Raw genomic sequence first — 26,349 nt, forward strand, 5'->3', positions numbered from 1 at the left:
AGAACTGGACATGAAACAACAGACTGGTTCCAAATAGGAAAAGGAGTTTGTCAAGGCTGTATATTGTCACCCTGTTTATTTAACTTATATGCAGAGTACATCATGAGAAACACTGGACTGGAAGAAACACAAACTGGAATCAAGATTGCCAGGAGAAATATTAATAACCTCAGATATGCAGATGACACCACCCTTATGGTAGAAAGTGAAGAGGAACTCAAGAGCCTCTTGATGAAAGTGAAAGTGGAGAGTGAAAAGTTGGCTTAAAGCTCAACATTCAGAAAACAAAGATCATGGCATCTGGTCTCACCACTTCATGGGAAATAGATGGGGAAACAGTGGAAACAGTGTCAGACTTTATTTTTCTGGGCTCCAAAATAACTACAGATGGTGACTGCAGCCATGAAATTAAAAGATGCTTACTCCTTGGAAGGAAAGTTATGACCAACCTAGATAGCATATTCAAAAGCAGAGACATTACTTTGCCAACAAAGGTTCGTCTAGTCAAGGCTATGGTTTTTCCTGTGGTCATGTATGGATGTGAGAGTTGGACTGTGAAGAAGGCTGAGCACCAAAGAATTGATGCTTTTGAACTGTGGTGTTGGAGAAGACTCTTGAGAGTCCCTTGGACTGCAAGGAGATCCAACCAGTCCATTCTGAAGGAGATCAGCCCTGGGATTTCTTTGGAAGGAATGATGCTAAAGCTAAAACTCCAGTACTTTGGCCACCTCATGCAAAGAGTTGACTCGTTGGAAAAGACTCTGATGCTGGGAGGGATTGGGGGCAGGAGGAGAAGGGGACGCCAGAAGATGAGATGGCTGGATGGCATCACTGACTCGATGGACGTGAGTCTGAGTGAACTCCGGGAGTTGGTGATGGACAGGGAGGCCTGACGTGCTGTGATTCATGGGGTCGCAAAGAGTCGGACACGACTGAGCGACTGATCTGATCTGATAGTTGCTTTACAAGGTGTTATTTTCTGCTGTACAATGAAGTGACTCAGCTATATGTATACATACAGCCCCTCCCTCTTGGACCTCCCTTCTAACACACCCCCATCCCACCCCTCTAGGGTGAGCACTGAGCTGAGCTCCCTGCGCTATAAAGCAGGTTCCCACTAGCTATCTGTTTCACACGTGGCAGAGCACATACCATCAGTCCCAATATCCCAGTTCATCCCACCCCTGCCATATTCACACATCTGTTCCCTGTGTCTCAGTCTCTACTCCTGCCCTGCAAATAGGTTCATTTGTACTGTTTTCTAGATTCCACACATATGCAGTAATACATGATTTTTTTTTTCCTCTTTCTGACTTTACTCTGTATGACAGACTCTAGGTCCATCCATGTCTGACATCGGTCAGAATGGCCATTATCAAAAACTCTACAAACTATAGGGACTTCCCTGCTGATCCAGTGGTTAAGAATCTACCTTGCAAAGCAGGGGACATGGATTCAATCCCTGGTTGAAGAACTAAGATTCCATGTGCCACCAGGCCACTAAGCCCAGGAGCCCAACTACTGAACCCCAGCACTCTGGAATTTGTGCGCCACAATGAAGGATCCTGCATGATGCAACAAGAATCCCACGTGCTGCAACTAAGACCCGATGCAGCCAAATACATAAATAAGTATTTTTTTTAAAAAGTCTACGGGGACAACAGAGGATGAGATGGCTGGATGGCATCACTGACTCGATGGACGTGAGTCTGGGTGAACTCTGGGAGTTGGTGATGGACAGGGAGGCCTGGTGTGCTGCGATTCATGGGGTCGCAAAGAGTCGGACACGACTGAGCGACTGAACTGAATTGAACTACAAATGATAAATGCTGGAGAGGGTGTGGAGAAAAGGGAACCCTCTTGCGCTGTTGGTGGGAATGTAAATTAATACAGCCACTATGGAGAACAGTATGGAGTTTGCTCAAAAAACTAGGAATAGAATTACCATATGACCCAGCAATCCCACTACTGGACATATCTGGAGAAAACCATAATTCAAAAAGACACGTGTACCCCCATGTTCATTGTAGTACTATTTACAATAGCCAGGACGTGGAAGCAGCTGATAGGTCTAATGACAGATGAATGGATGAAGAAGATGTGGTACATATATACAATGGGATATTGCTCAGTCATAAAAATGAATGAAACTGGGTCATTTGTAGAGATCTACCTTCTTAACAAAGTTTTAAGTGCATAGTACAGCATTGTTAACTCTAACCAAAGTTTTATACCCATTGAACAACTTCTATTTTTGCCCCTTTCAGTAAACGACACCACTCCTTGTCCATCAGCTGATCACAGTAGACACCTGAGGGTCATTCTTGACTCCTTCCTCACCTTTAGTACCTATGATTCCAAACCTTATCACTCAGCAAGTCCTGTTGTTTCTCCCTCCAAAGTCTGTTCTGACCCCGTCCACTCCTCTCCATCTCCCCACTGTTTATCTCCTGGATGACTGCAGAAGCCTCCCAGCCAGTCCCCAATCTCTACCCTTGCCCTGCCCCACCCAGGAAGAATTAAGTTCAAAGACGATAAATGGGGTCATAGGCCTGCCTTGGCTCTCCCCTCCCCTTTCCAGTCTCACCTGAGCTCACCGTCCCTTCATCTGACCTCCAGCCATACCAGTGGCATATTACACCCTTCCCAACAGCCAAGTTCTTCCTCAAGGTGGAGCCCCCAGCACAGGGTATTAGCCCTTGACTAGAGCCTTCTTTCTCTCACTGTAGCAAATCATTGCTCATCCTTCAGGGGTCCCCTGAAATGCCATCCCCTTAGAAAGTCCTTCCATAATTATCTTATCTGGGCTTCCGAGGTGGCGCTAGGGGTAAAGAACCCATCTGCTGGGACTTCCCTAGTGATCCAGGGGCTAAGACTCTAGGGGTCCAATCCCTGGTCAAGGAACTAGATCTCCATATGCCACAACTAAGATTCCTGGGCAGCCAAAAAACAGAACCCGTCTGCCAATGCAGGAGACGTTAAGAGATGTAGGTTTGATCCCTGGGTTGGGAAGATTCCCCTGGAGGAGGACATGGCAACCCACTCCACTATTCTTGCCTGGAGAATCTCCATGGACAGAGGAGCCTGGTGGGCTACAGTTGATAGTCGAGTTGGACACGACTGAATTGACTTAGCATGCACACAACTACCCTATCTAAGGAAGTCACTCCCCATTCACCACCCACTCCCCAACTTTTCTCCATCACTGTGCCAGTTTCTTTTTCTTTATAACCGTCAACACAGTTTGTGATTATGAATTTATTTGACTGGGTACTTGGGTTTCATGCCTCCTCAATTAGACTATAAGCTCCACCAAGGCAGGAACTAATGTATATCCAGGGCTTGGCACATTGGGGATATCATTAAATATTCAATGAGTGGATCAAAGATGAATGAATCTGTGTTCATGGCTCATATCCCTTACTGAGTTGGCAACAAGACCATGATTTAGGTGTCATCGAAACTCTGGCAGCATGCAAGACAGTTATTCACATGGGGTAGGCACTCAATAGATGTTCAGTTCAGTTCAGTCACTCAGTTGTGTCCAACTCTCTGCAACCCCATGAATCGCAGCATGCCAGGCCTCCCTGTCCACCACCAACTTCCAAAGTTCACCCAAACTCATGTCCATCGAGTCGGCGATGCCATCCAGCCATCTCATCCTCTGTCGTCCCCTTCTCCTCCTGCCCCCAATCCCTCCCAGCATCAGGGTCTTTTCCAATGAGTCAACTCTTTGCATGAGGTGGCCAAAGTATTGGAATTTCAGCCTCAGCATCAGTCCTACAAATGAACACTCCTTTAGAATGGACTGGTTGGATCTCCTTGCAGTCCAAGGGACTCTCAAAGTTCTTCTCCAACACCACAGTTCAAAAGCATCAATTCTTTGGCGCTCAGCTTTCTTCACAGTCCAACTCTCACATCCATACATGACCACTGGAAAAACCATAGCCTTGACTAGACAGACCTTTGTTGGTAAAGTAATATCTCTGCTTTTGAATATGCTAACTAGGTTGGTCATAACTTTCCTAGTCTGACCTAAATGAAGATGATACAGGTTTATAATCTATAAAAAAATTCTACCAGGCAGTGTAATCACTGCTGGAAACACATTGCAGGAAACTAGTGCATTTACTTTGAAGACAGGATGTGGAAAGACTGTACACCTGTCTGTGGGACAGATGCTCAGGAAATGAGGCTGGGTTTTTTTTTAACCATTGATTTAAGGCTTCAGCCTTGCACAGGAAGCTCGGGGTATACATGGGTTCCTTGATGCCCCTTGCGTTGCTTTTTCTGCAAATCCAGGCTGCCCAGTCCAGCAGGAATCCGACCACCAGAGAATATTATCAGCGAGGACACTGCCCTCACATTATGCGCCACATCCTAGACCTTGTTTACATGATTGTCTTTTTACATTTCTTTTACAGTTATGGCTTCAATTGAGTTTGTGTTCAAATTTGTCCTAAGATGGTTGGTTCTTTCTTTCTTTTTTTTAATTTAAATTAAAAAAATTCTGGCTGAGCCACATAGCATGTGGGCTTTTAGTTCCCTGACCAGAGAATGAACCTGTGCCCCCTGCACTGAAGGCCTATAGTCTTAACCACTGTACTGCCAGGGAGGTCCCTGAGATGGCTCTAATCCAGAGTCCATGGCATCCCTTATAGTCTTGTGCAGATGTTTGCTTCGGCAGTCTCATGAAAACATCTCGGGGAAGGTATCCATCACTATCATTACATTGTTAAAATGGTTATACACTAAAAAGCTAAGAACCATTGACCTAGAGTAGAGACATCCAATAGAACTTTCTGTGATGATGGATATGTTCTGTGTCTATGTTGTCTAATAGAACAGCCACCCCACACTCATGGCTTCTGGGCGCTTGAAGTGTGACTAACGAGATGGAGGAACTGCATTTTTAAAATTTCACCTAATTTTAACTAACTTGAATTGAAAGTTAACTACCAAACATGCGGCTAGTGGCTACCATGCTGGAGAGCACAGACCCAGAGAATCACCCAAATACTCGATCAGTAAGCCAGGGGTCCTCTGTTTGGAAGACTCCAGGTACACATATTACCTGAAAACCCTCTCTCCCTCTCCCAGTAGTCCAATATCAAGGTCACTGTCATGGATGAGGCCATTAATGCTAGGCTGTGAGAGGCTTGGGGTGGGCAGATGGGAGAGAAAAATGTAAAAGTGATAAAATGTGGTTGGAGAGTTCCCTGGGGGCCTAGCAGGTAGGATCCTGGGCTTTTACTGCTGTGTCCCGGGTTCAAGCCCTGGTCAGGGAACTGAGATCCCACAAGCTATGGGTAGTGTCAGGGAAGGGCAGGGAAAGAGGTGGCTGGGCAGAAAGAGTGCTGGCCAAAGGCTGTCGTAAAGAGAAGGAGCTGGGGAAAGTCTGAGGCTCTGAAGGCCCTTGCCACAGGGTCCAACACTGATTCTAAGACTTCTTACTTGAATCTTCAGAGAAAAAGTCTTTTTTTGTGTGTATGCCTATATGACAAGAATCCAGAGAAAAGCATTTAGAAAGGATTTCAACAACTTTCTCAATTGTTGATGTAAGACTTTTAGTCTTAGGCCATCAGCCTATTATCATCTGAAATGGCTAAACGTCTTTGGGAGAGAAAGTGAAATGGAATTATTAAGAAACAAGTGATCTTGTTTCTTAAACAACATCTCAGTAACACATATGCTAGGATCTTGAGAGAGTGTTAACCAGCAGAACAGAGAGTCCACTCTATAACAGGAAATAATTCCCCCAAATCACAGGGCCCCTGAGTAACAAGTGTTTTGCTGCTGCTGCTGCTGTTGCTAAGTCGCTTCAGTCATGTCCAACTCTGTGCGACCCCATAGACGGCAGCCCATCAGGCTCCACCATCCCTGGGATTCTCCAGGCAAGAACACTGGGTTGTCATTTCCTTCTCCAATGCATGAAAGGGAAAAGTGAAAGTGAAATCGCTCAGTCGTGTCAGACTCTTAGCGACCCCACGGACTGCAGCCTACCAGGCTCCTCCATCCATGGGATTTTCCAGGCAAGAGTACTGGAGTGGGGTGCCATTGCCTTCTCCGAACAAGCGTTTTACTTACCGGCAAATGTGAAGTTGAATGGAAGACTGTATTTTGAACAGTTAGCAACTTGGACTTTGCATTTGTAGGGACCCAGATCATGGGCTTCTGAGACTGTTAGGTTAAAAGTCACGGGTTCACCTTTTCCATCCTGGGTTTGCAGGCATTTACCACCCCGAAACAAAAAATAGGTGATCTCTAGTGATTTGTTCTGTTGCAAACACGATAGAGATACATTCTGACCCCTCCTGACTGTGTCCGTTTCTGAGTGCAGACTTGGAGAAGGGAGTTCTGGAAAACAAAACACAAGAGAAAGTCCTTTTTACCATCCAGTGATAATCACCCCATGGTTGTCAAGCCACATTTTGTGGGTCGAGGTGGTAGAGACCCTCTTTTCCTGGCGAACTTCCCAGAGGTGGGGGGCATTTCTTGCCTGCACATCCAGGCTGGACAGTGTGTGAGGAAGTCTCGACACCTCCAAAGGCCTCTCCCAGTGAGAGATGGGTGACCTCACTGAGCTCTTTTGTTCTGGCTTGGAACTTACTGGTCCCTGGTACCAGACAAGGCCACACTATGACCATATTAGATCGAGACAAAAAGACCAGATGACTCCTGTCTAAACACAGATGAGGACGTGAACATCGTCCAAAACACAAAAATGGCCAAATATCCCTCTAAACTGGCTAGTACGGTTGACAGCTGCTTCTTTATCCATCACGGTTTTTGTCTTGCATTGCTTATCTTTTGGATAAGAATTATTTATTTTATTTTTAACTACTTTATTTTACTTGGCGGATAATTACAATATTGTTATGGTTTTGTGCCATGTATCAACATGAATTGGCGAGAGCTTATACATGTGTCCCCCTATCCTGAAATGCACCCCCACCTCCTTCCCCTCCCTATCCTTCTAGTTTGTCCCAGAGCCCTGGCTTTGGGGGCTCTGCTTCATGCATCAGTCTCACGCTGGGTATCAGATAAGAATTACTAAGATGCCCAACCGTGTTGTTGTTTCCATTTGCTAAAAGAATCCAATTCAGGGACTTCCCTTGTGATCCAATGGCTAAGACTCCATGCTCCCAATGCAGGGGGCCTGGGTTTGATACCTGCTCAGGAAACTAGATAAATTTAAAAAAAGAGAGAGAGAGAGAATCCAATTCAGAGTAAATCCTGCTGCCTCAAATCTTCCTCCAAGTTACCGAACACAAATCTTATTCTAGGATGCCCTCTTGCTCGTTCCCATGGTACACATTTTCCCTCAAAACCTAACTTTGTTCAACTACACATGTGTCTCCAGTGATCTTTGGCTGGAGGACATTCATAATAATAGTTTTTAATCTCTAAAAAGTAAGGACTGTTTGGTAAAAATAACAATACCATTATCCCACCTGAAAATTAACAATATTTTAAAAATATTACCAGATATCTAGTTAATGTTCAAATTCCCCCAACTGTCTGATTTTTCTTTTAGGATCCATGATGGTCTGTTGTAGTTAGTTGAAATGTTTCTTATATCTTTTTTCATCGATAGATTTTTCCGTCTCTTTTATTCCCCCTGTACTTTATCTGTTGAAGATAGCAAGTTGTTTGTTCTGAAGTGTTTTCCATGGTCTAGATTTCTTTAATTACATTCCCATGGTGCTCCTTTATCATGTTCTTCTATCTCCTGCCCAGAGGCTTGATGAAATTCAGATTAGCTTTTATTTAGCAAGAATGCAACTTAGGGGGTAGGTGTACTTCCATTAGGAGGCACATAATGTCTGATTATCTCTCTTTTTTGTTTGTTAGCAGGCTTTGATGATGGTTACCCAGAAACATTATTTCATTGAATTTCTTAGGTGACACAGTGGTAAAGAACCCATCTGCTTAGTCAGGAGATGCAGATTCGATCTCTGGGTGAAGAAGATGCCCCTGGAGGAGGGCGTGGCAACCCACTCCAGTATTCTTGCCTAGGGAATTCCATGGACAGAGGAGCCTGGTGGGCTACAGTCCATGGGGTCACAAGGAGTCAGACACATGCCTGAGAAAACATGTGCACACTGATAATTTCATTAGAGGTTGCAAAATGGGGATATACCAATTATTTTTCATTTATAACCCATAATTATCTAAAGAGAAATACCCTTGTCAACTCTTTGGTTACACTCTAGATCGGTTTGTCTAGAAAAGGGAGGATAAATACTAGATTCTCTTCTGTTATTGACCAATTTTAAAAAATAATGAGTTGGTTTCCTAGTATCTTAAAACAGTGAGATGTTTCTCCTTTATTATCGTTATTTTTGTTTAAGAATCATTGTGAACTCATAGATGTAAACATATTTGATGTGTCTCAACCTATTACACTATTTAAACTTATTTTATTCTTATAGCTTCTCTAAATGGCCTCCTGACTCTTTTTGCCACAATCCTAGTAATCTCTGATAGCTTGTGTGTTTGTATTTTATTATTTAAAAATGCCAAGGGAAGAAATAACCCTCATCAGAAAATCTAATGTTAAAATTTAAGATTATAAAAGAATTAAGAGAAATACACAGAAACATTTTTATATCATCTGTTGGAAAAGGTCTTCCAAGTAAGACCCACAAAACAGGAACCATAAAGAAAAGACTGAAAGAAATAACTATTCTAAAACTTTAAACTCCTCCATGGCAAAATTAAGACAAGTGGAAGCCTAGAAGAAAGCACTTAAAACATAAATAAGCATCAGATCAGATCAGATCAGATCAGTCGCTCAGTCATGTCCGACTCTTTGCGACCCCATGAATTGCAGCACGCCAGGCCTCCCTGTCCATCACCAACTCCCGGAATTCACCCAAACTCACGTCCATTGAGTCAGTGATGCCATCCAGCCATCTCATCCTCTGGCGTCCCCTTCTCCTCCTGCCCCCAATCCCTCCCACCATCAGAGTCTTTTCCAATGAGTCAACTCTTCGCATGAGGTGGCCAAAGTACTGGAGTTTCAGCTTTAGCATCATTCCTTCCAAAGAAATCCCAGGGCTGATCTCCTTCAGAATGGACTGGTTGGATCTCCTTGCAGTCCAAGGGACTCTCAAGAGTCTTCTCCAACACCACAGTTCAAAAGCATCAATTCTTCGGCGCTCAGCCTTCTTCACAGTCCAACTCTCACATCCATACATGACCACAGGAAAAACCATAGCCTTGACTAGACGAACCTTTGTTGGCAAAGTAATGTCTCTGCTTTTGAATATGCTATCTAGGATGGTCATAACTTTCCTTCCAAGGAGTAAGCGTCTTTTAATTTCATGGCTGCAGTCACCATCTGTAGTGATTTTGGAACCCAGAAAAATAAAGTCTGACACTGTTTCCACTGTTTCCCCGCATAGGATTCTTTTAATATACATAAGATAAACGTGTTAGTCGTTCAGCCATGTCTGACTCTTTGGGACTCCATGGACTGTAGCCTGCCCAGGCTCCTCCGTCCATGGCATTCTCCAGGCAAGAATACTGGAGTGGGTTGCCATTTCCTTATCCAGGGCATCTTCCCAACCCAGGGATGGAACCCAGGTCTCCTGCATTGCAGGCAGATTCTTTACCATCTGAGCTACCAGGGAAGCCCTAATATACATAAACCAATAGAAAATTAATAAGGAAAAGACAATCAAATAAATGGTCAAATAATATGAATAGGTAATTCTCAGAAGAAGAAATAGTGTTCGAGGGATGGCTTGGGTGGAGGAGGGGTTTAGACCCCTCAAAAACGCCAGCAATCTACACTTTGATCTGGACAGTTAATATTTTCTCAGTCTTATGTAAGCTCAGATTCAAGATAAGACCTCACTTCTCTTTCCAGCCAGATTGCCATCCCTAAATGTCTTTTAAATGGGCATGCTAGAGCTTTCGTAGTCAACAAACATAAGAAGCACAGCTTTATGAGTGACGAGGCAACCACGAACTAAAACAACATTGAGATATTATTTTTGTACTCATCAGATTGACACAAATTTAAAAAATTGATTGTATCCAGTGTCTGAGAGAGGGTGAGAAACTCACACTCAACCCATGTCCGTGGTCAGCATTGGTGAACATGCACCAGTTCAGCGTGCTAGGAGGGCAACTTAGCATTAGCTGTAACAATTCAAATGGACACGGCCTTCAACCCAGCCATTTCAGTTCTAGGATCTTATCCTGCATGAACTCACACGCTCATGTGTCCACAAAGGATATTTACTGCAGTATTGTTTCTAAGATAAGGAATAAAATAAGGGAATGATAGTTCCATGAATTATGACTAAGTCCTATTGTGAACTGCCATGCAACTGTTGAAAAGAAGGGAGCTAAATCTACAACTTCCTCTTAGAAAGAAGTCTGGGACGTGTTAACTTTAAAAAGAACAGGTCACAGAAGAGTTTGTTTGCTTTGATATTGGAGCGAAAAGGACTGTTAATAGTAGTTGCTTCTGGACACAGAGATGGGAGAGGGACTGGGGATCTGTTTACAGCAGAACGTTCACCTTTTACAGTATAATAACAACAACCTGGGCTAGCATTTACTGATGGCTCCCCACGCACTCGGCTCTGTGCTGAGGGACAGGGCTTGTCTCAGTCTTCACAACAGCCCTCCCAGGGAGGTGCCTTTATTCCCCCCACCCCACCGCACGCCCCCGCCCGCCGCCAACCCACTCCCCCGCTTCACAGAGAATAGAAATTAAGCTTAAAGTGGTTTTCATCATGTGCCCAGACTACCAGCTGGAAAAGGGTAGAAACAAGGTTAGGACCGCAACAAGCCTGGCCCTATGATGATAAACTGCCTCCCAGGATATGTTTTTAGTGTCACCTGAATTATTTTACAACAATTGTGGGTTGATTTTCTAATTAAAAAACAACAGAGAAAGAAAGAACCATTTCATTGTTTAAAAAAGAAAACAAGCTCAACATTTTGTTTCTTAGTTTCAGGAAAGATTCTCTGACTCCCTCCCTAAAATCACTTCATTTTAAATAGTACAAGTGGAAAAACTCTCCTCTTTGGCTGTTCATCAAAAAGCACAGAAGAACCCGCTCATGACAGCGCACGATTAAAGCTGACTGTCTCACCGTTTCGGTGAAAGCAGCTTTAGTACAACAGAGAAGTACATGAAACTTACCATTTGTTTTTCTTACTCTTTCACAATCCAGGGCAGCCTTTTGAACTGAAAGAGAGAAAAGGAACACGAGAAAACTCTTCTTCCACATGATGTTTTGGTTTGGAGATTCAAGCTTCGAAATGGTAAGTGAGCCTCAGATGTGACAGAAAGAAAAATGCCCCAAAGAACGGCTGGTTTAAATAGCCCCACATTCTCTTGAATGAAATCGGGGAGGAGGGCAAAGGAGTCCTGATGGCCTCCCTACCTCCCATCAGCGAATCACAGAGAGAACTTCCTCTTTTTCGACAAATTTAAAGAAATTGGAGTTGCGTGGACTAGCCTGATGTGAGAGGACTGGCTGGTGTGACCCTGTGCTCCTCTGTGAGCACATGTAGGCAGAGAGGGATATGGCAGGTTGCTTCTAATTCAGGCTGGCAGGGAAGCGGACTGTGAGAAAAAGAGAAGGTGTGGCTACTATGGGCTTCCCTGGTGGCTCAGTGGTAAAGAACCCACCTGCCAATGCCCGAGACCCGGGTTCAAACCCTGGGTGGGAAAGATCGCCTGGAGAAGGAAATGGCAACCCACTACAGTATTCTTGCCTGGAAAATCCATGGACAGAGTAGCCTGGCAGGCTATATAGTCCATGGGGTCACAAAAGGATCAGACATTACTTAGCAACTAAACAACAACAGCATTGTCTTTATGCAAACCCACCTGATCATCTCTTTTTGGATTCAGCCTGGGTCAAAAGGAAGTGAGTGGAAAATTTGGTTTAGTCTTGGGGAGCAATATTGGCTGTCTAGAGAGAGACACAGAAACGTGGCAGGAGAAATGCCTGAGTGTGTTAAATGCTGGCTTCTAGGCCCTGTTCCAGGCTTCCTGGGGATGAAACCTGGGGCTCTGAATTTTCTCCAGGGCCCCAGCAGCCTCAGTGTGTCTAAATTACAGCCCTGAAGTGGCTTGTGATTCACTTCCACCCAGTCCAGACTTCTAACTCTGCCAAGTGGATGCATATTTTACTGTCACCAGCGTGAAGTGGGGAGTGGGAAGGGGGTGAGGGGTTCCTGAGTGGCGGGGGCTGTGATTGGGCTGCGCCACTTGGGTTACTGGTTCTTTTTTTCTTTTCTTATTTGTGGGGTTTTTTTTTTTTTTTTGGCTAAGCTATACAACTCGTGAGATCTTAGTTCCCTGACCAGAGAATGAACCTGCATCCTCCGCAGCGCACGTGCAGAGTCCTAACCAGTGGACCGCCAGGGAATTCCCAGGTTACTGGCTCTTGTTGCCTGAAGGTTGACCCTGAAGGCCTCTTGCGTTCTTGTGGACAGGTGCCCTCTCCGTGGGGAAGACACATCCCTGCCTGGGTGCAAGTTCTTCCAAAACATCATCCAGTCTCCAGTATTAACTTGCTCCAGGGGCTCCTTGCTTGGGCTCCCCAGGTTCCTAGCCTGTTGTGGTCAGTCATGCCCAGCCACACACCACTGGGGGTCTGAACAGAGCCCAGGGCTTGCTGCCATCACCCCCACTTCCTCCCTGTCTGCTGCCACTGTCTGGAAGCAAATCATCTTAGCCCTCAGTTTGTAAAAGAAAAATGCAAAGTTAGCCCTCAGTTTGTAAAAGGCCTTTATTTCCTTCCAATAGTAAAAGTTACTTCTCAGGCACCCACCCTTCCAACAAAGGCAGCACTCAGTGACTTCAGATGGCAATATTGGTGGCAATTTCTCTCACTAAAGGAGAGGGAGGGAAAGCACCCCACCAGTTTAATCTCTGGTGGCATAACTCTCAACGCCAGAATTTCTGCTAAAGGGAATCAGAGGTTCCGGTTTTGACGTTTCCCACCAGTGTCTTATCCATCCTGGCCTGAGAACTGTCATGCCCAGAAGGATGGGGGCTCTTTCAGAAAAGCTGACGTGTCTGGGGCATTTCTGCATGTGGAAGTTTCAGCTCAGGCAGGAAGCCTGCAGACCGCAGCAAAAGAAAGCAGACAGCAAAGACAGCAAAGGAAACTGGAGGAAGTTCTTCTTAGGGCTGTTAGTAAACATTACTAGGAGTACCTTATCGAGGCCCCCCAAAAAGGATCATAGTTTATCAAAGATTACACAACAAATCGGATAGAAAGTCTCAAGTGGAAAAAGAAAAAAGTTCATCCATGGACCTGACACGTTGCATGGGGCCCATATCATGACGAATCTGCACTATCGTGGTCCACGGAAATTCGTCATATCAGTAAACTTTCTAGTTGCAGCACACAGGCTTCTCATTGCAGTGGCTTCTCTTGAGGCAGTGCACAGGCTCTAGGGCACTCAGGCCCCAGTAGTTGAGGCATGTGGGCTCAGAAGTCGTGGCTCCCCGGCTCTAGAGCACAGGCTAAATGGTTGTGGTGCGCGGGCTTAGTTGCTCTGAGACATGTAGGATCTTCCTGTATCAGGAATCAAACCTGCATCTCCTACATTGAGAGACAGATTCTTTACCACTGAACCACCTGGGAAGCCCTATACCCAATATTTCTATTATCTTTTATTTCTAAATCACAAAAAATCATTTAATCCTTTGGTTTAATTTCATTTATGCTCCCATGAAAGTGAAAGTGAAAGCGAAAATTGCTCAGTCGTGTCCAGCTCTTTGCAACCACATGGACTACAGTGCATGGAAGTCTCCAGGCCAGAATATGGGAGTGGGTAGCCTTTCCCTTCTCCAGGGGATCTTTCCAACCAAGGGATCGAACCCAGGTCTCCCGTATTGCAGGCGGATTCTTTACCAGCTGAGCCACCAGGGAAGCCCAAGAATATATGCTCCCATATATCTTTACAAATACCATTTAGTAGTGTCAGGATTTTGCCCTCAAATAACAAATGCATTTTAATATTATAATTTATTTTAAGATATTATATTTTTCTCTTGGAATTAACATTTATTTTTGTTTTATGATAAGAAATCATGCCATAGTTCTTCATTTTTACAGTATCTTTCACTTCTCTTTCATTTATTGAATTAATATTATAAATCTAAAAGTATTAAAATCTCCACTTGATAATAAGCCTATAGATTTATAATAAAAAAATCTCCATGTGAAAAGATGCTATACATCACTAATTATCAGGGAAACGCAAATCAAAATCACAGTAAAACATCACCTCACACCCGTCATAATGAAAGTGCAAGTCACTCAGTTGTGTCCAACTCTTTGAGACCCCGTGGACTGTATCCTGCCGGATCTCTCTGTCCATGGGATTCTCCAGGCAAGAGTACTGGAGTGGGTTGCCATTTCCTTCTCCAGGGGGTCTTCCCAACCCAGGGATTGAACCTGGGTCTCCTGCATGGCAGGCAAATTCTTTACTGTTTGAGCCATCAGGGAAACTCACCTGTCATAATGGTTGTCATCAAAAAGACAACAAATAACAAGTGTTGGTGAGGATGTGAAGAAAAGGGGACCCTCATGCACTGTTGCTGGGAATATGAATTGCTGCCGCCACTATGGAAAACAGTATGGTGGTTCCTCAAAAAATTAAAAATAGAACTATCATAGAGATCAGCAACTCCACTTCTGGGGCGTTTTCTGAAGAAAACAGAACACTAATTTGAAAAGATATAAGCACCCTTATATTCACTGTAGCATTATTTACAACAGCCAAGCTATGGAAACAACCTAAGTCTCCATCAATAGATGAATGGATAAAGAAGATGTAGCATATACATATATATATACACACACACACATACACACAATGAAATATTACTCACCCACAAAAGAATGAAATCTTGCTGTTTGAGAAAACCTGGATGGACCTAGAGGGTGTTATACTAAGTGAAATAACTTACGGAATATGATAAGTCGACTGCACTTCAAATTAATAAATATTTATTGCATCTATGTAATATAATATAAATATAATGTAATATAAAATATAATATATAGAAGTATTAAAATTTATCTTAGAATATCCCTAATTAGGGCTCCTCTGGTGGCTCAGACTGTAAAGAATTCTCCTGCAATGTGGGAGACATGGGTTCGATCCCTGGGTTGGGAAGATCCCCTGGAGGCGGGCATGGCAACCCACTCTAGTATTCTTGCCTGGAGAATCCCCATGGACAGAGGAGCCTGGCAGGCTATAGTCCATGGGGTCACAAAGAGTCGGATACGACTGAGCGACTAAGCACAGCACAACACATCCCTAATTAACCATAAAACTCCCTAAAATATTTATTTTTCCAAATATTTTACCACTTCCATTAAAATAAACACGTAAGAGTTCAAAATTTCCAAACTGCGACTGTTGTACCACAAATTCTCCATTAAGTCCAGAAGCCTTCCCATTTTCATTGTCTTGATTCTCAAGTCTTGAGACATAATATGTAATTCTCTCTGATGTTTGATGAAAGAAGGTAAATTAAAAGTTTGTCAGAAAAATACTTTAAGATTGACATGATTCACATCTTTTTTGGGGGGGTCTCAGTTGTGGCACTCAGGATCTTCCATCTTCACTGGGGCATTAGAATCTCTAGGTGCAGCATGTGGGGTCTAATTCCCTTAATTGTAATTGAAACTGGACCTCCTGCCTTGGAGAGAGTCTTAGCTACTGGACTACCGGGGAAGTCCCTCACATCTTTAACTACATCACCCATCGGTGACTATGGAGGGTTTGACCCCATCTGTCTGAGGACAGGTTCCTGGGCAATAGAGCCTGAGACAGGCTTCTTGAGTATGTGGTTTATTGAGGGAGGGCTTGAAGGAGAAGGGACGGGGATGGGCACATAGAACAGGATGTGGGAAGAAACTAAGCAAAGATAGGGTCCTTCTGAACTTGACCCATTGTCTGCTCCCTTGGGGTGATGTGGGGTGTGAGTTGTGCCGTGGAGTTCGGTCCATCTGGTGGCAAGACACCTGCACCTTCCCTCCACTGTTGAGTCATGGTCATGGGCCTGGGGGATGTGCGGGGAACCACCCAGGCATCTCTGGGTAAGCCATCCCTCAGAGAGGATGTGCCGCTCTGCCCAGTCAGCCGTGGAGGAAGGGAGCTGGGCTACTAGCCTACCACCAAACCAAAGGGTCTAGAAACAGTTTCTAAAATCTTGGCTGACACTCCAGATTTCCCAGACTTCTTCTTTACCCTGCTCTAGTACTCCCACCATGCATAAAACCCAGTAAGATTTCCATGAAACATCATGGAAACCATATTTCTCAAGCACTGACAGTAAAATTTGGATATAGTATTTTACATGGTCCTCCCCTTTAAGAGATGAGCAAAAATAAGCAACTATTTTTGAAGACTTGAATATTACATTTTTGATTTAAAAATACATGTTAGGAAGTAGTTGAAACTGGGGGGAAATGATGCAGATTTTATTGCCTTAATTTATAAATTTTCAAAATGTGTTTTATTTCAATAGTGACATTTTATAACAAGTGGAGCCATTAATTTAGGTCAGAATGATGCACACATGCTTTTTTATTCTTTTTTGAAATTCCATTCATTTTATGTCTAAAAATACTTAATTACTTAAAACTATACATTAGATTGTGTTAAAAGTCTGATAGCAGTTTCTGAATATTGTCACTTGTTTCATAGATATAATTTTGATGTTTTAACTTCCAGAATTCTTATTATTTCAAATACAGATTTAAGATTTTTTTTTTCATTATTTTCCTCACTAGAATTGTAGAATTTATTAGAGCAATGAGCTTTGTCAGAACACGATTACCATTCTGATGAAATATATTTAGTATTTTCAATTTTTTGCATCATAACTTCTGAGCCCCATCTATTCACAGCACAACTTCTGAGTCCTGTTCATGTTTTCTGTTCGAATAATCAAATTGGTTTTCATTCCAGAAATAGAAATCATTTGCTTTATTTTGTACTGCCTTTTGTGCAGTGTAAAAAGACATTCTGGGCTGTTCTGATCTGAGCAGAAGATGTTCTGGGCTGCAGCTCACTATTTCTGATTTGTTCCCATAGATTCTGTACTTGATTGAATGGTGTCCCCTAGACTTCATACCCGCCCAGCATCTTAGAATGTGAGCTTACCTGAAAATCAGATATTTGCAGATTTAATTGATTAAGATGGCCATGCATGTGCATGTGCCAAGTCGCCTCAGTCGTATCCTACTTTTTGGGACCCCATGGACTGTAGCCAGGCTCCTCTGTCCATGGAATTCTCCAGGCAAGAATACTGGAGTGGGTTGCCATGCCCTCCTCAGGAATCTCCCCAACCCAGGGATCAAACCCGTGTCTCCTGCAGCTCCTGCATTACAGGTGGATTCTTTAGCGCTGAGACACTGGGGAAGCCAAGATGACGTTGTACCAGGGTCCTTATAAGAAGGCAGCTTTGTGATTCTTTGAAGGGGTTGGAGCTGACAGGGACTTCGATAATTTCCTCTTCTTCTCCAGTTCTCCTGTATCATGATGGCTGGGCTGCTGCTGAGAGGGTTGTCTGTTCCTGGACCCTGGAGTGATGACAAGTGATCTCCCCTCTCCCCTCTCAGAGAAAGGGGTGCTGAGGATTCTGGGAATCCGGACAGTTCACAGGGCAGTTGTCAGTCTCACCCTCCTTGTCGCTATTCTTCCTGAGACTTGCTCCACCTGCCCACAGCTGGGAATAGTTAACTCTAGTGTTCATGCAGGCCACCAGCCAGTTGTGGGGGTCACCACTCAGGAACAACACAACGTGAATGGATTCACCAGGGTCTTTTCTACTTGGGTTTGCTGTGCTCTCATCTAGAGTGGTTCAAAGGGGAACCACTCATCTAGAGTGGTTCAAAAGGAACCACATGGGAAGGATCTAGCCAGGAACATCTAGCCAAGGGTCAGCCCATCAGATGCGGGCCAGTTCACCCCATCCTCGTAGTAACCCTGTGAGCTGTTCTGTTTCACAGATGGAAAAACTGTTCAGGAACAGAACGAGGTCTCCAGCTGACAGAGGCAGATCTGGGATATTAACCAAGGTGCTTAGGCACACCGAGCTACGCAGGTTGTTGTTGGAGGACTAAACACATCGCCCTTCTCCCTTGCATGATTGGGCTTCCCTTGTGGCTCAGCTAGTAAAGAATCCGCCTGCAATGCAGGAGACCTGGGTTCCATTCCTGGGTTGGGAAGATCCCCTGGAGAAGGGAAAGGCTACCCTTAACTCTAGTATTATGGCCTGGAGAATTCCATGGACTGTATAGTCCATGGGGTTGCGAAGAGTTGGACATGACTGAGCCACTTTCACTTCACTTGCATGATCAGTAAGGGAAACACAGATCCACCCTCAACAGAAAATTCACTTTAGTGTATGTTCTAACCTTTATATTCTTGGAAGAAATTTGAAGGGGCTTCTACAACACCAGCTAACACCAGAATTCCTGCATTCACATCCAGACCTATATGTGCAGTCCTAGAAGCTTACCTGAAGCTACAAGTGTCCAGGGGCATCCATGCAGTTTTGCTTGTAATCATGAAAAACTGCAAACACCTAAATGCCTATCAGTTGGGAACAGGTTGTTTAAATTATAGGATTTTTTTTGACATTCTGTTATTTTGTTAAACAGCTTTTTTTGTGTGTGTGATGTAATTCACGTACCATAAAATTTAAAGTTGTTCAGTGTTTTTTTTTAGTATAGTCACAAAGAGTTGCAAACATCACTACATTCTATTAGAACATTTTTATTTTAAAAAATCAATTAATTAATTAATTTTAATTGGAGGCTAATTACTTTGCAATATTGTGGTGTTTTTTGCCATACATTGACATGACTCAGCCATGGATGTGCATGTGTTCCCCATCCTGAACCTCCCTCTCACCTCCCTACCCATTACATCCCTCAGGGTCATCCCAGTGCACCAGCCCTGAGCACCCTGCCACATGCATTGAACCTGGACTGGCAATCTATTTCACACATGATAATATACATGTTTCAACACTATTTTCTCAAATCATCCCACCCTCGCCTTTTCCCACAGAGTCCAACAGATTGTTCTTTACATCTGTGTCTCTTTTGCTGTCTCACATATAGGGTTATCGTTACCATCTTTCTAAATTCCATATATATGCATTAATATATATGTGTATATATATATACCTATATATATGTGTTGATGTTTTTCTTTCTGACTTTCTTTGCTCTGTATAATAGGCTCCAGTTTCATCCATCTCATTAGAACTGATACAAATGCATTCTTTTTAATAGTTGAGTAATATTCCATTGTGTTTGTGTACCACAGCTTTCTTATCCATTCGTCTGCCGATGGGCATCTAGTTTGCTTCCATGTCCTGACTATTGTAAACAGTGCTGCGATGAACATTGGGGTACAAGTGTCTCTTTCAATTCTGGCTTCCTTGGTGTGGATGCCCAGCGGTGGGATTGCTGGGTTATATGGCAGTTCTATTTCCAGTTTTTTAAGGAATCTCCACACTGTTCTCCATAGTGGCTGTACTAGTTTGCATTTGCACCAACAGTGTAAGAGTGTTCTTTTTTCTCCATACCCTCTCCAGCATTTATCACTGATAGACTTTTTGATAGCAGCCATTCTGACCAGAGTGAGATGGTATCTCATTGTGGTTTTGATTTGCATTTCTATTAGAACGTTACCCTGAAAAGGAATCTCGTACAAGATATTTTGGAGCCATTAAAAAAAAAACCAAGTTCTATGTATTTAAATGAAAATATATTTGTAATGGGCAAAAGGTTCAAAAAAGCACATTGCAGAAAATAAGTGCTATTCCATCTATTTATAATATCTATATCTACACATGTTTATATGGTTGTTCACTCATTCATTTATTTATGTATGCACAGTCCTCTGGAGAAAGAAATGGGAAAGTTTTATTTTCAATCACTTTTACGTACCATTTTTATGCTATGTATTTTATATAATATTTTTATATCAATGCTCTGTTTCCACTGGAAATATTATAATAACCAAAGGGCAAAATAAGCAATGGGGGTGTCCCAAGCTGATAAAGAAGTGTTAGAAGTGGTTGGTACAAATGTAAAGGTAAAAAACATGATTTTTTGTGTGTCTAATCTGATATTCCATTGTGTGTTAGATGCTCAGTCATGTCTGACTCTTTGCGATCCCATGGACTGTAGCTCTCCAGGCTCCTCTGTCAATGGGATTCTCCAGGCAAGAATACTGGAGTGGGTTGCCATTCCCTTCTCCAGGGGATCTTCCCAACCCAGGATCAAACCCAGGTTTCCCGCATTGCAGGCAGAGTCTTTACCATCTGAGCCCCCAGGAAGCCCCTTCCATTAGATGGCGCCATTGTAAAAGTTTTACATTAGATATTCCTTTAGATAAAATTTTACGTTAGATATTGTAAAAATTTTACATTAGGTATTCCATTAGGTGGTGCCATTGTAAAATTTTCTGTAGCTTCAAATCAGTCATGGAAGGAACAGACACACTCATTAACTATTTGTCTGTGAAGACTTATTATTATTTTTCCTTGCTTTTCTTTTGTCACTTGAAAAAGAAAAAGAAAAGTTTAAAGCACTCTTCAGTAATACCCTATTATTTCAAGTCAATGGGAGTAAATGAAATGAGATACTTTTTAAAGAAATTTAGTCATTAGATGAAAACTACTGCCAAATGCATTTAAAACAGGCACATAGGGACAAGTTGCTTTCTCTCAGTCCTGAAAAAGTTCACCACTGATATCCTGATTACCAGAAATGCAAAATGCTATCTGTTACTTTGAAATTTCCAGACTTCTGAGCAGGCTGAGATTCCTATCTTTTCTCCACCACCAACTCCTCTATTATTTCTTAACTAAATCTCATTATTGGAAAGATTTTACCCATACGGTAATAGCATTTACTAAGTAGCTAAAGGTTTTTCTATTTTCTGTTTCTGTATGTATGTATTTGATCAGTTGAAGTTCTTGATAGACAAAGGGACAAGCTTGCTGGGTTGATATAATTCCAGCCAGAAGCTGGAGGAACTCGAACTGGGCGGTAAGAGCATGGACCCTGGCTGGGGCCGGCCCCGACCAGCCTGGCACTGCGGACAAGTTATGGTGGGATTGGGTCACATGCATGTAAATCACATGTCGCCCTGCAATAAACGCCAGTTACTATCATCAACATCTTATTCAGTGTGTGCGGCCGTATCTTCAGGCAGGTACTGATCATGCCAGTTGAGCCCTGTTGGTCTGAGTTCACCTGTGGGCTGATGAATAGATTTGAGGAAGGCTGGGGTATGGGTGGGGAGTTGTTTTTGTGGTTTTGTTTTCCTCCAAAAAGGTTTATTGTTTCCATTTGGGATTGCTATAAAGTTCCAGGGCAATTAAAAAGCTGGCTGCAGAAAGGCTTCAGCTGTTATAAGATTTAGTTTAAACTCTTGAAGTATTTTGGAGAAGGAAATGGCAGCCCACTCGGGTATTCTTGCCTGGAAAATCCAATGGACAGGGGAGTCTGGCGGGCTACAGTCCACAGGGTTGCAAGGGTTAGACACATCTTAGCGACTAAACCACTTAAGTATTTGCGTGAAGAGTTTGGTTTCATTTTTTCTGAATGTGAAACCACAGAGAGACTGGCCACCCCATATGCGGTTTGGATTGCATTGTCCCACCACACACCTCACAGTCACGGTGTGGTGAGTTCTGTGGACCCAGAAAGCAGGCCTCTGGGCTGCAGTTACATGGATTATTTCAGTCTCTCTCAGTGTTTGCAGACTGCCAGGGCAGCCCGGCTTTGGTGAAGGCCAAGAGCCACCTGGCCTGGCCCTGAGAGGTGAGCCTTTCCCAGCCCAACCAGGGCAGGCGGGCAAGGAGGACGGGAGGGGTTCTCAGGCGATCTGAGGGGCCGATCAAGGACCCCACACGCCTCACAGGGTGAATGCTGATGCCTGGCTTCCTGGGCCCAATCTTGGAGTGACTCCACTAAGTGAGATAGTGTGTGTCAAGCTCATACGCTCGCACTGTGCCTGGTGTGGACATGGCAGCTGAAAGCAGGCTTCTGTGAATTCAGAGTTCTTCTGACACATACTGCTGAACACCCCACTGAGGGCTCCATCTGAGGGTTTGCAACAGAGAAGGTCCCGCGTTAAGACAGCTGATCCTTTAGCAGCCTGTGCTTACTGAGCACGAAAATGCTGTATGCCAGCGTTTTCTAAGTGCTCTGTATGTGTTAACGTCTAATCCTCACCAGTGCTAGAAGGCAGTTACAGTAAGTCCTTGCCATATGGACCTTCAACTTGCGAACTTTCAAACACTCGAACATGTGTTTGCACGTCCAATCACGTGACTTAGTTCGTGTGTCTGGAGTACACTGTCACGTGCGTGCATCCTCTACAAGTACTTGTGCTTTTGGGTACTTTACGGTACCGTGTAGAGTATAGTAGTACAGTGTCTTTATTTTAAGCCCAGGATGTCCGAAAGCAAGCATAACAGCAGTGGTGATGTAGCTGGTACTACTGTATTTTTCAAGGTACTGTACTGTAAGGTTAGAAATGTTTCCTTTATTTTTTGTGGTTTTTTATATGTATTATTTGTGTGAAAAGCATGATACACCTATGACAGTACAGTATTATACAGCCAATTGTGTTATTTAGGTACCTAGACTAACTTCATTGGATTTACGAACAATCGGACTAAAGGCATCCACTCTCAGAACAGAACTCGTTTGTACGCAGGGGACTTGCTGTGCTATCGTTCTCTGCATCCTGCCTGTGAGGAAGTGGAAGCTCAGAGAGATCAAGTCCCCTGAGGTCGCACAGCTCGTCTGGCCCTAGAAGAGCATTTTCTTACTCTACTCTGTGCTGACTCACATAGTGTTGGGGTAAATTCTGAGGGAGCCCAGAAAGCGAGGTGTCTGAACCATGGGGAAACCTTCCCAGGCATCTTGCATGAGGGGTTAGCAGACCAGAGAGTGACGGAACAGCATTCCAAGCAGAGGGAATGGCATATGCAAAGGTAAGAGGCGAGAGAATAAACAAGGCTCAAAGAAGAGTAACCAGCAAGGCTCAGGACAAACATTTCAGAGCATTTCCAAAAAACTAGAATTTTCCTTGGGAAATATAGTCTAACTTAAGCAAGGGAAAGAGTCAGGTGAGAGCCCTGAAGACTTTCAGGAGCAACTTGCAGCAAGTGTCTTAACTTGGTGAGTTGTCTCTGGCCCATCTCCCTCCCTCACCAGGCCTGTTCTTCTGTTGCAAAAGGCCAGTACTACCCGTATGTGTGCGGCTCACATAATAGAACCCAGGATCACGCAGGGCTTAATGTAGGATAGGTGCTCGTGCTAAGTTGTGTCTGACTCTTTGTGACCCCATGGACTGTAGCCCATCAGGCTTCTCTGTCCATGGGATTTCCCAGGCAAGAATACGAGAGTGGGTTGCCATTTCCTTCTCCAGGGGATCTTCCCGACCCAGGGATCAAACCTGCATCTCCTGCTTTGACAGGCAGATCCTTTACCACTCAAGCCACCTGGGAAGCCTGTGAACTGGAATAATGTGGGTGGCATACATGGGGGAGCTTAACAGTTGGCACGTGGCCACTCAGGTGTAAAGTCCTACTGGGCCCGGTGTTCACCTTTAAGAGGAGCCCAAGCCCCTTCCCTTCAGCTCTCAGCAGTGGAGGGTTTTCCATGTCGATTTCCATCTAGCTGTGACCCCTCCCTCTTCCTCTACCTGTGGTTCTGGAGTCTCAGCCTGGAGAGGCGCCAGGCTGCTACCAGACTCTGGAGCTGGGACAGTGTTTGCGGGGGAACCAGAGGAAAGGAAAAATCCTGTTGCCGACTCTCCCCCTCTAGCTTCCCAGTGATTTATCACTATGGACACTGAGCTCTTTTCCTCTTTGCTGCTGGCTGGCTGGAGGGGGGCACACATTGTTAGTGCCCTGGCTACGCAGATCAGCAGTTCCTTCCTCTTTCCTGTTGCAGAAACGCCACAGTCACCACCGTCATCCAGGAACAGCAGCTCACACCTGAAGAGCTCAGTCTTGGGGAAAAACAATCCCATTTGATTCCCCAGGGGTTGTGGGGGGAAACAATGCTCGTGTGAGAACAATGCAGCCTCCAGGGCTGAACTGGGGCCCTGTCTTTCCCCTTCCTTCAGCTTTCCTTGCTGCACTTTAAAAATGGATTTACAGGCAGATGCAGGTAGTCCGCATTGTGTTAGGTGGCAGTAAACGCAAGGCGCCTTTGTGGGGGCTGAGCCTTCTTTGAAGGCACACGGAAGGCAGATGTGGATACAGGGTGATGCAGATGCAGGCCAGAGGGCATTCAGAGGAGATTTCATACCTGTCATCATCTATCACTTCCACTTTCCCGTGAGTTTCAGGTGCCGGCAGCTGGAGGCCTAGTGAGAGCTGGCTTTGCTGGGGTCGGTCCGGGACTCAGGACATTCCTTAAAGGCTGGTGCCTGGGGGATTTCCCTGGCAGTCCAGTGGTTACGATTCTGCTCTTCCACTGCAGGAAGCAAAGGTTTGACCCCTGCTTGGGGAAATGAGATCCCACAAGCCACACAGTATGGCAGCCAAAAAAAAAAAAGTTGGTACCCTGAGTCTGACATCACACATACTGGGGTAGGTCCTGGTATAAGGACACAGGGCATGTGGTGAACGGGGACCCCAGAGACCATGAAGGAAGCTCCCTGGCCACGAAGTCCTGAGACAGTGCCGGGTCCACTTGGGCTGCACGGGCCGGTTGTGGCCAGCCTCAGGGACCTTGTTTGTAAGTTCACCTAAGGGATGTCTCTCTTGGCCTCAACCTATGGGGGGAAGAGGAGTCTAAGGACACCTCACATTTATCCATTTCACTGTTCAAGAGGTCCATCAGGAACAACCATCTACATGAAACTGGTCTTGAAATTATCCAAGAAGGAAACACTTCTTTAGGAGAAGCTCGTGCATTTTACCTAGGACGATGTTCAAAACCCCTTTACCTCCTCGAACATCCACATCTTTCCTAGGTCTCAAAATATTCCTGTTCTCTTTCCATCTTGAAGGTTCTTTTATCGGGGAGAAGATTTCTAAGTTTCTTCCAGATTCTAAGTAGCAACCTGAACATTCATGTTTTATTTTTGTCAGGGGAGCTGCCTGAACCCCCAGACCCCAGGGGAGCCCAGCCTTTAGGGAAAAGCAGACGGTGACAGAGGTAGCCCTGCCAAATACCTTCAGAGCCATTCAGCTCACCTCTTCCTCTCGGTGTAAGAAAACGAGCGTCTGTAAGGAGGACATTCTACTTCTCTCTGATTCTCCCTGTACATTTGTGGACTGGCAGAAACGGAGGACCCTCGTGCAATGCTCAGCTACCTCCTCACTGCCCTGGACCTCAGGAGAACTGGAGGGGCCGCCCCATGCAGTAAACTCCCCAACAGCACCTTCGTCAGAGGGCATACGACCAGCACTGGAATCCTTCCGGGACAGGGAACCAGTCCATTTTTTAAAAATAGCAGTTAAAAATATATTTATTAATTAATTCATTTTTGGCTGTGCTGGGTCTTTCTTGCTGCATGTGGGCTTTCTCTAGTTGCAGCTAGCAGGGGCTGCTCTCTAGTTGCCGTGTGCGGGCTTCTCATCGCCATGGCTCCTCTTACTGTGGAACCTGGGCTCTAGGCACGTGGGCTCAGTAGTTGCGGCGCACGGTCTTAGATGCCCCGCAGCATGTGGAATCTTCTCAAATCAGCGACTGAACCCGTGTTCCCCACACTGGCAGGCAGACTTTTTTTTTTTTTAATTTTTATGTTGTTCTGGGCTGTGCTGGGTCTTCGTTGCTGCACAGGTCATTCTCCAGTTGCAGCGAGCAGGGGCTACTCTCGAGTTGCAGTGCATGGGCTTCTCATCGCCGTGGCTTCTCTTGTTGCGGAGCACGGTCTCTAGAGCACGTGGGCCTCAGGAGTTGCCATGCACGGGCTCTGGAGCACATGCTCAATAGTTGTGATGCATGGGCTTATTTGCTTTGCCGCATGTGGGATCTTCCCAGACCAGGAATTGAACCTGCGTCTCCTGCACTGGCAGGCAGATTCTTTACCACTGAGCCACCAGAGAAGCCTGGCAGGCAGGTTCTTAACCACTGGGCCACCAGGGAAGTCCTTTAATAACAATTTCTATTGAGCTAATATTAGATTCTTGTCCATTTGTAATACATAATACAGACAGCCCGTAAAATATATTTTAACCAGGTTTCCGCAGTGGTAACATCTTAATGTTGCAGTATAATGTTACAGGACCCTGACATTGATACAACCCATCTATAGGATTTACTCTCCCAGTTTTACTGTTACTCATTG

At 44.5% G+C, this 26,349-nt stretch overlaps 2 protein-coding genes across 11 annotated transcripts in view; one reads left to right on the top strand and one right to left on the bottom strand.

The window, feature by feature from the left end:
* The window catches only part of MILR1 (mast cell immunoglobulin like receptor 1), a 37,770-nt gene extending 26,463 nt beyond the window's left edge, over window positions 1-11,307 (bottom strand). For all 7 annotated transcript variants that reach the window (XM_086356936.1, XM_086356933.1, XM_086356931.1 and 4 more), the window contains exons 1-2: window positions 11,168-11,307; window positions 6,088-6,357 (exon numbers count right to left, since the gene is read on the bottom strand). In XM_086356936.1, coding sequence (XP_086213062.1) covers window positions 6,088-6,357; window positions 11,168-11,255 — 358 coding nt within the window. In that variant the 5' untranslated portion in view covers window positions 11,256-11,307. The remainder of the gene's footprint in view (window positions 1-6,087; window positions 6,358-11,167) is intronic.
* The window catches only part of PECAM1 (platelet and endothelial cell adhesion molecule 1), a 109,097-nt gene that overhangs the window by 3,575 nt on the left and 79,173 nt on the right, over window positions 1-26,349 (top strand). For 3 of the 4 annotated variants that reach the window (XM_086356913.1, XM_086356908.1, XM_086356916.1), the window contains one exon: window positions 11,199-11,289. The gene's annotated coding sequence lies outside the window, so the exon portion shown is untranslated. Of the gene's footprint in view, window positions 1-11,158; window positions 11,290-26,349 lie in introns of those variants that run through there. The other variant, XM_086356911.1, reaches the window with a different exon arrangement.

The sequence above is a fragment of the Bos grunniens genome, chromosome 19 (genome assembly GCF_055505025.1).
Source record: "Bos grunniens cultivar Pamir isolate PY7600 chromosome 19, Bosgru_T2T1.0, whole genome shotgun sequence".
NCBI lineage: Eukaryota > Metazoa > Chordata > Mammalia > Artiodactyla > Bovidae > Bos > Bos grunniens.